This window comes from Ochotona princeps, unplaced genomic scaffold (assembly GCF_030435755.1).
Source record: "Ochotona princeps isolate mOchPri1 unplaced genomic scaffold, mOchPri1.hap1 HAP1_SCAFFOLD_4646, whole genome shotgun sequence".
Lineage (NCBI taxonomy): Eukaryota > Metazoa > Chordata > Mammalia > Lagomorpha > Ochotonidae > Ochotona > Ochotona princeps.
Genome location: NW_026696646.1, coordinates 1 through 15,385, shown reverse-complemented (window position 1 = coordinate 15,385; position 15,385 = coordinate 1). Strand labels below are relative to the sequence as shown.

Sequence of the window (15,385 nt, the reverse complement as noted above, 5' to 3'; positions counted from 1 at the left end):
ACTGTGGCAGTGGGGAGAGATCTCATTAGCCAACAGGGGAGGCACACAACACACACACACACACACACACACACACACACACACACACTAACGACAGCACCACCTTCCACCCACAATACTACAATGATACGTAGAAGCGCGCAAGTCAAACGTATAACTACTACTTCAACTACTAAAAACACTTCTGATAGTATTACTACTAACACTTATATTACTACGAGTACGAATATAGAGCTTCTCCGCCTTCTCTCCAACATCCGTTTCCGTTTGCTGCTGCAGCTTCGGTGAAATGCTTCTGCCGTTGGGTTACGCGCTTTCACTTGAATTCACACACGTCTATGCTTCGAATTTTTTCTTCAGGTTGCCTCCTGCTACCTCCCCGATATAATGCACTCTATATACTTCTTACTGAAATATATTCACACATATTGCTGCTGCATCACAGACTAGCAATTCCTTTCTTTGTTCCCTCGCTGCTTGTGCCATAAGCACGTCCTGCCTATTACCAAGTACAGATGTGACAACTACAAGAGTACTACACACGCACTTTATCATACTTCTGCTCACGAGTAGATATGTGCCGTATGTAGGTTTTTTCTTCTCGTTTTCTTCTCCGTCTTGTGCTCCGCTGTCAATAAAGCCGCCTTCTCGTATTTCAGTAATACTGCTGGCTAGTTTCTTCAACCACAAAATGAGGAGCTATTCATACACGGCCAATAACATGCGACACATACTATCAGCAACAGCAACCGCGTTGGATCTCACCACCACATCAACACCACGTTCTTTTGCTACTTGACCACCACCACCACATCACACCCACAACCCTTAACAGCACCACCACCACGGAGTAATACTACTACAAGTAGTAACAGTAAAAGCAGAGCAGCAAAGAGCAGCAGCAGAGCAGTCAGTTTCAGTAGCAGCAGTGCAATCAGTTCTAGCAACAGCAGAACAGTCAGTTCTAATAGCAGCAAAGCAGTCAGTTCTGACAGTAGCAGTTGGAATAGATCTCTTGGCAGCAACTGCTGCTTTACATTGCTTCACTATGACTCCATCACACATGGGTGTGTGTGGGGGACTGCTCTTGCTCCTGCTGTTGCTGCTGCTGCTGCTGCGTTACGTTACTAGGACTCCACCACACTACGTGGGTGTGAGTGATGCTGCTGCTCGGGTAGGTTGTGCGGGTTTACAAATCCACCCCACAACCGTGTGAGCGAAAGAGCTGCTGCTTCTGCTCTTGCGTCTGCTGCTGCTGTAGTAGTAGTCGTAAGAGCTTGTGTGATCATAACTCAGAGCAACGGATCTGTTACTGGAGCTGCAGCTGGTATTGGAGTACCACCGCCAGAAGCGCCAGGTCCAAACGAAACACCAGCAGATACGTTGGAAGGCAGCATTGCGTTAGAAGAAGCCTGAGCGGCAGCTGCTGCAGACACTTGTTGCTTGACAATCTTCATAGTACTCAACAGAGCCCGCACTCCGTCTTGCCAACACTCCAGGCGTTCTAACAGTTCTTCCCACTGCGGCCTACCAAACTCACGCTGCATTGCTGATCTGTCACATACACGCACACATATACATACACATATATATATATAGGCACATAGATGTACAGACACATATATGCATATATATATACATACACACACATATACACGCATGCATGCAGACACACGCATATACACAGACACATATATACACACACACGTAAGCACATATACACGCATGAATATATACATACACATATGCAGACTCACCTGCATACATGCACACGTGTACCCACACACACGTGCACACACACACACACACACACACAAACATGTACATACATAGCAGTCTCACCACCATCACCAACATATGTATATATATATATATGTATACATATATATGTGTATATATAGAGCAGTCCTACCAGCTTCAGCAAGACACGTACAGACGAACACAGAAATACATATACACAGCAGTCTCACCACGACCACGTGTATATGCTAGGAAAAAAAAGTGAAGGAGCTGCGACAAGATTCCATAAGACTTGGCAATCTCTTTGAAAACGTCTTCTATGAGTCTGGCCCCGAAAATGGACGTAACAGCAACAGCACAAGCAGCACTAGCACAAGCAGCGACAGCTGCAGCAGCAGCCGTGACACCAGCAGCAGCGGTGACAGCACCAGCAGCGGTGACAGCACCAGCAGCGGTGACAGCAGCAGCAGCAGCCTTATATATGCATATACATACACATATATATATATGTATACAGGTGAATAAACTGGAATTCCATACACATATCTAATACATACATATACATATATATCGTGACGCATAAAAAAGGTACATTAATAACAGTGCTTTGGTTTCTACAGCTTGTACATATATATATATATATATATATATTCAAATGTATGTGTGTGTGAAGACAGAGAAACGTTAGGTTATGCACATTGGAAAAGAAGTACGCGATCCCTTTTCTAAGACAAACAATAGTGCCTTTCGTGGCGTCTAGTCTGCAGACCTACATATATACCCATATATGTATACTATATATATTATATATATATACATGTATGTATATATACGTGAGGGTGTATTATGGGCATAGAGAGAGATTTACAGAGATGTCGACAGAAGAGAAAAAAGAAGAGCACATACCTAATATGAACAACTTTTGCCATTTGGTCAATTTTTGCGTCAATTGTGCCCTGGCCGATGGCTTGTACGGCTACTTCCTCTGCAGCTGCTTCGTCTACACGCAACGCGTCCGCTATAGACTTCAACGACATCTCTCTCTTCCCTCTGTTTACGAGCGAAGCGATTGCGAGTAGTCGAATTTTTGCGAGGCACTGGTCGTAATTGAGACCTGCACACAAACAGACACGCACAGAGAGACAGTTTCAGCGGTAGGTGTGCCATTAAGAGTATGAGGTATAAGCCACAGATCATTACTCTTAAAAACAATTGACTAATATACTTGCGTTCGTTGATGCACCTGAGTGGAGTGGCGGTATATACATAGTGAAAGAGTGATAGAGGAAACAACAATGACGACGGCGACAAGAAGAGGAGCAAGAAAGAGACGTATTGGTGTTTCATGCAGCACAAAAACAAATGGTATATATGTAGTGTATATCAACACTACGATGTGTCTTCTACCACTACTACGATGTGGCTACTACTACTGTGTCTTAGTAGTGTGTATCAGCACGACAACGTGTCTTCTACTACTACTACTATGTGGCTACAACTACTGTGTCTTAGTAGTGTGTATCAACACGACGATGTGTCTTCTACTACTACTACTAATCTGTGGCTACAACTACTGTGTATTCTACTACTACTGTTACTATCACTCCTTCTTCTACTATGTGTCTACCACTACTATTTGGTTGACTATCTTCGTCAAACGACAATCAACCCACTGCATCAATCGTACAACCACTACTATCACTACTACTAATAGTTGTAGTAGTAGTGTTAATTCGACATGCTCATACGAATTCCACTAATCAATTGTAGTGGGCCCACACAGCAACTGTACGGATCAGAGTAGTGGTTGTTGTAGTAGTAGTGGAAGACACATAGATTGTTCATAGTAATAGTGGCAGTAGTAGTAGTAGTAGAAGACATATAGCACTGAAAATACCAGTAACAGTAGTAGCAGTAGTAGAATATGTATACTAGTACTCATATAGTAGTAGTAGTAGTAATAGTATTAGCAGATTAGTAGAGGAGACATATACTAGTGGCAGTAGTAGTAGTGGTAGACACATATTAGTAGTACTAGTAGCAGTGGTAGCAGCAGTAGTAATAGAAGATACATAGTAGTTGTAGCCACAGAGTAGTAGTAGTGATTGTAGTAGACACACGGTAGTGTTGATAGTATACACACACATAGTAGGAAACACACGATGTAACACGTACAGTCCAAATACCTCAAGAAGCAGTAGTTGTAGTTGTAGTAGAAAACCACACATAAAAGTAGACATATAAAACAGTAGTTCTAGCAGAATATACGTAGTAGTAGACACATAGTACAAGCAACACGAGTAGTTGAGACACATACAGCTACTGTCACCCGCATCATGAGTTTGAACCGTGTGTGTGTGTATATATGTGTATGTATGGAGTGTGTGTGTATGTGTGTATGGAGTGTGTCAGAGTGTGTTAAGTGTATATGAAAATGCGCCCATGGTGTGAGCGTGTGTGTGTGTGTGTGTGTTAGTGTGCGGGTATGTTTGCATGTGTGTCAGTGGTGATGCGGCTGTTGCTGCTGCTGCTGGGTGTTGTTGTCACACGGATGTTTTGGACGATGAGGGGGTGTCAGTGGTGATGTGGCTGCTGCTGCTGCTGGAGCTGGATAGTATTGAGATAACTTTCTAATAGCGCATTTAGTGTTCACATCCCCTCACTGTAAGACATTTTGTGTGTGTGTGTGTGTGTGAGAGATAGAGAGTATGTCAACGAGAGGTATATTACACGTACCTGTATATATATATATACATATGATTTCTTACCATGGTTTTCGAAAACATGGGGGTAATGTTGCTTGAACGATTCTAACTCTACTGGACCTTTATTGACAAACAAGCGCAGTAACTGAAAGAGCTCTGCATGCGATGTATGTGCCAGATATTGAACTGCGTGTAAATTCACTAAATCATCGAACACCATCACGTCTGGCAATCGGATGCTGTCTTCAATCAACTCCGCTGCTGCTGACACCGTCGCCCTGAAAAACAAAAAACGAAATCATACAGTCTCATGCATATAATAATGCAGCATCACACACACAGGAGCAGCAGCAGCAATATCAATAGCAATAGCAATAGCAGCAGCAGTACCGCCACCACCACCATCATAATGAGAAATACCAACGACAATACTCCATACAGACCAACAGACAGTTTCTGTCATACAGTCCATACATCACAAGCAGTTCACACATGTACACACACTCACACACATACATATACCAAATGCACACAAACAGAAATACGTGTACACACAGACACGGACACATATACACACACATACATACACAAGCATAACAAAGACACACAGAGACGCTGAGGCACGCTTGACTGCTATTCTGTTCTCCACTTACATCTAATCAATACAAACAGATACACACAACATATAAAAACATCTATACACGCATATATATATATGTGGTATGATGAAATAACACACAGGAGCAGTAACAGCAAGAGCAGTAGACGCAGCAGCAAGAGCAGTAGAAGCAGCAGCAAGAGCAGTAGAAGCAGCAGCAAGAGCAGAAGAAGCAGCAGCAAGAGCAGAAGAAGCAGCAGCAAGAGCAGAAGAAGCAGCAGCAAGAGCAGTAGACGCAGCAGCAGAAGCAGCACCAACGACAACAGCAAGAGCAGCAAAACAGAAGCAGCAGCAGGAACACTGACAGCAGCCGCAATAGCAATAGGAGCTCACCCATCCGTTAGAATTTCTTCTTTCTCGTGTTGAAAGAGTTGTACGTGGCGCTTCAAAAACGTGTAGGCCTCTTCGCTGCAATTTTTCACAAATATACGAACAACACCATATAGTCACGACGCTCATGTCATTTGACAGAACACACACAACAATATCAATGCTACCAAATGACCGTTTCTATATCTACATGTATATGTGTATGTATGTGTATGAATATATATACGCATGTATATCTGTAAAGAGAGAGCGAGAAACAAAAGATTAGAGATTAACAACTGATTAGGAAGTATGATAGTTCAAGCATGACTGATGCAAATGTACAAAAAAAAAGCGAAGGCACTACTACTTAGCACTAGTGCATTCATTGCAAATATACAGAAGCTCAAAAAAACACCCAACATATAAATATATATACATATATATATGTATATGTGCACATGTGCCTGCCACGTTTCTTTGTTTCATTCGGTAAATTTTATTTATATATACATATATATATGGATATGAAAAGGTTGATGTAAGTATATATATATATATTAATTTAGTGGGTGGAACACATATAGAGAAAATGGAGAGTACCTCTTGTCATGCTTCTTCAGTTCGTTCGCTGATACCATATAGACCTGTTGCTCTTAAGAGAGAGTTGAATGTATACGGATATGCAAATGTTGCTATACGTACATATATACACATATATATATATATATATATATATATGTACATGTACATATATATATGTACATAGTGGTGGGGTGGAAGACATATTGAAGAAATAGAGGGTAGTACCTTTTGCCAAGCTTCTTCAGTTCACTGGCTAATATCAAAAAGATCTGCCGCTTCGCAGCAGGCGTCAGATTCCAGTCTTGCATCCAGTCACTAATCTGCCAGACACAGAGCAACCACAAAAACACACACCCACACCCACACCCACACACATACACACACGACGTATGACGAAATACATGCGCACGTAACAACAGCAGCAGCAGCAGAACGAGCAACAGCAGGCTACAAGAGATTTTTAATGAGATGACATCGCAGGAGCATATGAAAAGACGACATCACCATAAGCAGCAAAAAGTAGTATAACAGCAGCAGCAGCAAAAGCCAGCACCGGCACTTACATATATAATGGAAAATGAGTGAAACACCACACACGGACTTCACATATATATATATATATTTATCTCTATATATCTATATATATATACACACACATATTTATTTGAACATATGTATGAGTGCGGTGTCTGTGACGCATTTATGTGTTTGATGTAGCTACTATACATATATATGCAAAGGCAAACCAAAACTATATATATATATTATATACGTATATGAGCGAGCTATGTATCACGCAGCACCAGCATTTATACATACGATTTTGCTGCTATACATATGTCAACTAACACATATACACCACATATAATATATATATATATATGAGTGCGCTCTATATAAGCAGCACCAGCATTTACATATGTAACGTAGCTGCTATATATAACAAGACCCACGGACACCGTAAATATAATATAAGTATATATATATATATGAGTGCGCCACATATGACTAGAGACAAGCAATATATATATATATATATTCACAGGTGCAGTAGTATGGTGTAGTGCAGATACTGATACACAGACGCACATTCCTGCTTCATATAGACAACCGATGAACATCACGTATATATACACATTTACATACATACATACATACATTTACATACATTTACATACATTTACATACATACATACATACATATACATATACATATACACATATACATATATACATACATACACATATACATATATACATACATATATACATATACACATATACATATATATATATATTTGGAGAGAACGAGAGAACGTGTACGTGATATATGATGAGCCACCCTGACTGAACATTACAAATATATACATATATATATACACTTACACTTGAGCACCACATATTATACAAATATTATATGCACCTTTCCTATACATATATGTATATAAATATATATATATATATTTATATGCGTATGTACATGTCTATATTCTCTTTCCACACAACATACACGAACCATTCACAACATTCACAATATATATAATATTATATACAATTCTACACGTATGCGAGTACATTTTTTTTTCTTTTCACCCAACGTATGCGTCCCATACACAACATTCACAATATGTATATATATTTGTATACACTTGTTTCTATATGTATATGTGTAAATATACTATAGTTTCACACAACATAGACGCTCCACATCCAACACTGAAAAAATGCATGTAAAAAAAGTGTATGTCTCTGTGCTCTTTGTTGATTCATGAATAGAAGCAAGGGATATACATACATGGAGCAGTACAGTATGTATAGACATCCTTTGTATACACATTTATATATATATATATATATATATATATATATGCAGACCCAAGCAATATAGTATCAATACAACGCCTTGTCAGTAGTAATGACTACAGCTAGAAATCAGTATGAGAAATAACTGTTCGGCGGGGGTGGTGTACATATAAGCGAAAGACAAGAGACGCAGAGAAGAAGAGAAGGAGAAGAGAAGAACAGGAGAAAGCATAACATGTATATCTGTGTATATATATATGCATATATATATGTATATATTCTCGCACGTGTACACACACATGTGTATATACTCGCACACTATAGTGGCCATGAGAGGAATTACTACACTATTAGTTTTCTTTCTTCAGGTTGTGGTAGAACACATGTATATGTGCATATTCTACGAGTATATATTTTTTGCATGCACATATTTTTTTAGTGAAATCATAAAGAGAGAAGAATACTTACGTATTTTACATAGGGGAGCATTAAATGAAAAAGTTTGGTCTCTGCGGCATACTCCAGTGCGGCCACGAAAATCGTGAAGCGATAGGGGAACGACGGAGGGAATGCGTTGTACAGACACTGCAGTCTGTCACCAAAAAGAAGGAAAATTTATATCCACAGCAACAAACACATTCGCAAGAAAAAAAGTCGAACAGCGACGTTTTCATATACATATATATATATTTATTGTATGTATATATATATATGTATGACTCTGCTACAGGTCAAGGAATAAGAAGTAGCAGTAGCACTACTACTACTACTGCAGCAGCAGCAGTGGTATTATTATTATACACCATATGTATATTTATATATATATATGTTTGTGTAAGTATCATTATACTGACATCACCACAATCAACAGCACTTACTTGAAAGCCGTGGCAGGGTGTTATTAACATAATAATACTACTGTGTATATATGTGAATGTATATGTAATATCTAGTGCTGTACGTCAAGGAATGAGCACTACAGCAGTAGTTACAATTATTGATTTTGCAGATAAAAATATATTACATACTTTACTACTATCACGTATATACATACTGTATTGTGCTGCAAGGCAAGCAAGTAGTATTATTAGTGCTGCAGTAGAGGAAACATTATTATACACTACACACGCACAGCATATAGCGAACAATATCATTATATACATATATTTAATACACTGCATATTGCAAACAATATCAATATATACACATATATGATACTGAGCTGCAGGGAAAGCATGAGTTAATAATACTGCAGCAAAGGCAACTTTATCATATACAATTAATACACAAAGAGTATATTCATCATATGCAGCATATACGAGATGTACTGCCACCTCACGAGCCACTTCTTACTGTTCTAGTGAAGAAGTAATATGTTATCAGAGTAGTATATGGTGATGTTGGTTTTGCAACGAAGTGATATATATATATAATTAATAGGGCAGATAGTATAACTACATTGTGTTGTAAAGGTCATATAAATATATGTTGCTACATCTTCCTAGATGTTCCTGTGTTTGCAGTAAATGCAGTAATATAATGCTGTATTATGCTGCATGCTACAGTTGCTTTCGCAGTGAAGACGATAATAAGGTGTTGCCACGCCGCACGTGCAGCAGCAGACTTTGCAAGTGGTTGTAGTAGTAGTAGTAGTGGTGTAGTAGTAGTAGTAGTGCACCTGCGATAGTAGCAGTAGTAGTGGCAGTATTGCTGCTGCTGCTGTAGTAGTAGTAGTAGTACTGGTAGTAGTGCTCCTGCAGTGGTAATAACAGTAGTTGGTACTCTGCTGCATATATATATATATATAGTCCTGTTGCATATATAACGCTGCTATATATATACATATATGTAGTGCTGTTTCTATGATAGTAGTACTATACCTGGTATTAGTGCTGTTGGTACAGTGTTTCCTTGAGGAGGAGTATTGTACTGCTGCTGCTGTAGTAGTAGTTACAGGGGCAATACTACTAGTAGTAGTGCTGCTGATGGAGTAATAGTAGTAGTACTAGTAGTGTTGCTGATATTGTTAGCGATGGTGGAAGTAATGATACTGATGCTACAAGTGTTGATAGTTATATTGGTGGCAGTACCAATGGTAGTAAGTGTGGGAAGGTCAGTAGCACTGACAGCAATAATAGTGTTGATACGTACAAGTAGTAGTAATAGTAATGATAGCAGCGACAGCACTACTTATAGTAGCATCGGTAGAACTCAGTGTGAAAGAGTTTAACAGCGGTATTAGCTGTAGTTATTGTTGCATTAGCACCAGTAGAAACAATAGCAATAATAATAATCAGTGCGTGGGATGGTTGTTATTTGCGATATTAGTAGCAATCGTTTTGATGATAATGATAATAATAGTAGTACTAGTAACAGTAGTATCGATAGTAGCGTATGTGTGGGATAGTTGATAGCAATAGTTGCAGTGGTATACATAGTAGTAGTGACAGTAGTATTGTAGTGTAGTTAGTGAGATAGTTGATAACGACAACAGTGGTAGTAGTAATAGCATTAGAGTAGTACTGTCAGTAGTGGTAGTTGTGATACTAGTACTGATAGTAGTAAGTGTGTGGGGTAGTTGATAGGTATGGTAGTAGTGATAGTAGTAGTAGTGGTAGTAGTAGTAGGAGAGTATATGGACAGTAGTAGTTTCAACAGTTGTATTGGTAATAGTAAGTGTGCAGCAGAGTTAACAGTAGTAGTAGTAATAGTAGTGGTACCAATCGTAGCAGCAGTAGTAGTACTTTCTGTTGCTGTACACCAGGTATAGAGAGAGTAATATTCATAGTTGTAAATATGTGGTATACTCAATAGTAGTAGTCGTAGTAGTAGTAGCAGCACTAGTAGTAGTAGTAGTAGTGGTATTAGTATAGTACTGGTAGTAAGAGTAGTATTGGTGACAGTAAGTGTTTTTGGAGAGTCAATAATGACTTACAGGTGCAAGCGGAACTCTGGCATTTCAGTAGATGAACGAAAAACAGCGCAGAAAGTGGCAGCAGCATGACCCGCTTTTTCGGGGTCATGCATGCGGAGGACAACCATCGCCATCAGCAGCGAAAAGAAATCTTCCACTTCATGCAAAACCTCCGCGTAGCTCTTCTTCCCCTATTAAAAACACATATACACATACTTATACACTTGTACACATGCATATATACACAAATAATGTGAAGCACATACATAACAACACGTACATGCAGACACACTCAATCCATACAACATGTAGTACACGCAGACACACTCCATGCATAACAACATGTACAACATGCAGACACACTCAATATATAGCAGCACATGCGTACACACCCATTCACACCCCCCCCCCCCCCGCCCCAACCCACCTACATAGCAACATTTGCATGCACACACATATTAAGTACACATATAAACCGGTACATGGCACACATACACACACACACGTACCCATCATGACACGACTGCACTACTACTTGTACTACTATCGTCTTTGAGTTGACCAGAACAACATGATGCAACAGTAGCGTATGTGGAAATACCACCACATTCAACCATACTAGTCTCTAAAATTGATTAAGACACCCCCACTCGCTCCACACAGACAGTGTTGCGTGTTTTTCTCGTTGATAAGAGTATTATTCGTTCTGTATTAAGGTTATAAGAATCATAGTACACATTTTTTCCCTCAATATATATAGTTACATATGTATTATAGAGATAATGTTTTGGTCTCATATAATAGAGACTTACTGACTCTCCTCCGGAAGAAGCAGCCGTAGTTGTATCCTTCTTATCCGACGAGGTAACACCACCCCCACCACCAGCAGCAGTAGCAGTACCGCCACTACTACTACCGCCAGTACCACCACTGCTGCTGCCCCCCGCTCCTCCTGCTTGCGGCTCCTGTTGTTGCTGTCGTGCTTTTGCTGCATATTCGAAGACTAATGCATGCTCCGACAGAAACAATTCAAAGAGTTGCATATGATCACGTATATGCTGCTCTCCTGTTGTCGCGTCGAGTTCAAATTGTTCGAGGAACTGATTGTAATATGCATTCGCTCGTTCTTTATTTTCTTTTACTATTACTGCATATACAGAACATTAGGAAGAAGGAGCCCAAAGCAGTCGATACACAACCGCATTATCGTTATCACACAACCACCACCACCGCTATTACCCCCACCACCGCAAATTACACGAACACCAACAACCACACTAGCGACATACACTTCAGTACGCCAACGTACAACACAATTCATATATATACATATATGCTATGGTTATATTTCACTTAGAAGAGACTTCTTCATATCACCACCACCACTATCTCAGCAGCAACTAAGGTAACAACAACAACAACAATTGACATTTCACTACGTAAATACACAACATAACTCATATATATATATGTACTATTAACAGTAACTAAAGCAACAACAAAACAACAGACATTTCAGTACGTGAATATACAACATAACTCATAAAATATATGTTATACATGCTTGGATCATACTCTCAATCAAAATGAACTTCATATTACCACCACCACCACCACCAACAGTACCAACGATAACAACAACGTCTGAACACGTTGATACACATCATGATTCATAGATATAAGATGTATATGTCCCTCTCATAACTCACTCAAAATACACCCTATAGGCAAGAGAACACATACATACATATATACATATATATATATACATATACGCACGTATGTACATATATACACACATACAAACATACACACATACAAGGATTTGACATGCACTCTTGAAATATGAAGACCATACAAAGAGCATACAGACGTATATACATATATATATATATATGCATGTATTATGTAGATGCGAGAGCGCTTTCTATCTTCTCTACACTCACCGTAATTGAACGGACATACACACACATGTATACATATATACATATGTATATGTAGAGAGAGAGAAAGAAAAGATGCTACCTTTCTCGCACCCAATATTTAAGGGCCATGTATCTATGTATATATATATATTTATATTTTTTTATGTGTATATATATATATATAGGGGGAGGGGTACTAGATTTCCCCAGAGTCACTCCCAAAAAGGGAGTCTACATACATATACATGTATACACAGACACAGAAACGGAAGGGCTACTATCTTCCCTGCACACTATTACGATAAAGCATACATATACATTATACGTACATATGCTAGAAATGTGAATATCGTCTTTACGCTCGCTACATAAGGCGCGTAGTTGCCTATGATTGATTGGAAAAGTTATTATCTCTCCCATTTACAATACAGAAGGGGATTTCTCATATATATGTATTTAAATTTGAATTTAGAAAAGCTGCAAATCTTCTCAGCAGATAGATCAACTGTGTGTGCTCATGATAAAAAGACTGCTTTCTTCCTCGTTTGACTGGGTACTCTAAAAAAAAACCCTCACCACAGCCGAAAGCTAATTCCTACAGAACCACACACCTGCGCTGATACTTGATGAAATGTATTTACACATGCACTTACATATATGTAACGTATGCGATACATACCTACATACATTTATGTTACATATATATATATTATGTTGTAGTATGTATTATATGTATTATATATAATATTCAAAAAAAATATATATATATAAATGTATATATACTGTTGTGGGGTAAACGTGGGTATCAGGTATGATTGCCCGCCTATCAACACATCTATGTACACGATGATAACATCCTTCTAGTTCTAAATTCGTATGTGTGTGGACATGGAATAATGTATACATTCGTGCAGTTATACATGGAAAATCATCTGCATAGACATTTTTCTGATATGAAGACACAGAAAAACCCTGCACAAATACTTACACATATATGTATTTTAGAAAAAGACCGTCACACTTATTTGTATACATAAACATAGATATATATATACACAACAGTTTTACACACATATATGTGTATGTACTCATATATATATATCAATCAATATCAGTATTTCTCCCTCGCTTCAGCGTAGCCAAAAATATGTGTTTCCATGTACATATATATACATCTCCATGATCGTCACAAAGAGAAGGTCTCACCTATCTACAAAGACCAGTTGCCGCCACCAGTACTTGGACAGTTATGTACATACATACATATTATTTATCTCTTCGTCAGAGTCTGAAGTGTGGACCCCTACGTACGAATTTATCTGTACATGTATTCACACATATATACATTTAGACGTAGGCAACTAATATACAAATGTATAAATAGAACTATGTACATAAGGAGGCGATAAAAAGGACCTTATACGTGGAGACGAGGGTAGTACCTAATAACTTACTTTGTAGAAGCCAGTCGGCAGCAGCAGCAGCCGAGGCAGTGCCCTCACTGTCGGGCGCCAAGGGTACAAAAGTCGTCATCGTGTGTGGGAGAGTGTGGGGCAGGAGTACCTATGAAAATATAATCCACAGGAATATATACGGAAAAAGGGAAGAGGAGGAAGCAAAGAGAGAAAAACGGAATCTTTATATCAGAATTGAAGTTGTCGATTACTGAAATCACCACTCAAAAGTACTTCAAAAGTGCACAATTCTGCAAGAGTAGTGACAGCAGCCACAGTTGATCATAAGTCATTACCACGCAGGCATTGAAGTACACGTTCCCGCTTTCTCTGGTGAGTTACTTCTTCACAAAAGATGCTGACAAAGAAGAGGATTTTCGCGGGGTTGAAAACAAATTAGCGTGAGAATTATACAGAAGTGAAATTCATACGAGGATGGGCGGAGGTGACTGGGTTCGAGGAAGATAGAGTTCAGCTGAGAAGAACGAAGTCGGAAATTGCCCTTAAAACCTCTCTCGCACCCGTAAAAAAAGGAGAAAGAAATATAAAAACTGATAGTAAGTCTGTTTTTCCGTTCACAGCAACATTTTCTTCTGAACAACAGCAGAGCTTGTTTCACGTGAAAAACCTACCGCCAACGAAGAAAACTAAAAACACCACCACATTCCAGAGTCAAGAAAGCTTAAATCATAGATGATATGCACAAGCCAACGGCTAGGCACCGCCGTAGTAGTAGTATTAGGATGACGCCGTACAGGACGATGCATTACAGTTCACCGGTAGCAACGAAGAAAGACGGCAACAACAGTGTGAGCGGGATCAACATATAAAAGAGAGGCAGCATCAGAAATATGCAGACAATCCCTTAAGACAGTCAATCGGGGCAAATGCTTTTGCAGGGCGTACGTTATATACTCACGGTCGGTTAGGTGGCCGGAGGGAGCGAGATAGAAAGACCCAGAATGCACCAGACAAAGAAGGGAGCAATTCCCAACCACAGAGATAGCCAATCTGCTGAAAAGTACGTATACTCTTGTTTCGTACATACAAATGAGAAAAACGTATGAACAGACTGCGACTACAAGGGCGCCCCATGCAAGACGCCGTACACGCAGTAGTACTCCAGTGACAGCCACCGCCGACGCAGAAGCAGCAGCAGCCACAGACCTGGCAGAAGGAAAAGCGATGGGTAAAATACATGCACAAGCAAAGCACACGTATATATATGTTAGCAAAGTATATGTATAAGTAAAAGCGTTGGAAACAAGGAGAGAATGCAAATAAAAAGTATA

At 39.2% G+C, this 15,385-nt stretch overlaps 1 protein-coding gene across 1 annotated transcript; it reads right to left on the bottom strand.

Moving 5' to 3' along the window:
- Window positions 1-165: 165 nt before the first annotated feature.
- Window positions 166-14,172, bottom strand: LOC131478859 (eukaryotic translation initiation factor 3 subunit M-like). Its single transcript, XM_058659421.1, has 11 exons — window positions 14,094-14,172; window positions 11,671-11,861; window positions 10,736-10,905; window positions 8,269-8,392; window positions 6,223-6,317; window positions 5,437-5,511; window positions 4,509-4,723; window positions 2,647-2,854; window positions 1,314-1,554; window positions 548-678; window positions 166-295 (listed from the first exon to the last, which is right to left on the bottom strand). The coding sequence occupies exons 1-11, from the start codon at window positions 14,170-14,172 to the stop codon at window positions 166-168; spliced, it is 1,659 nt and encodes a 552-aa protein (XP_058515404.1).
- Between the last annotated feature and the right edge of the window lie 1,213 nt (window positions 14,173-15,385).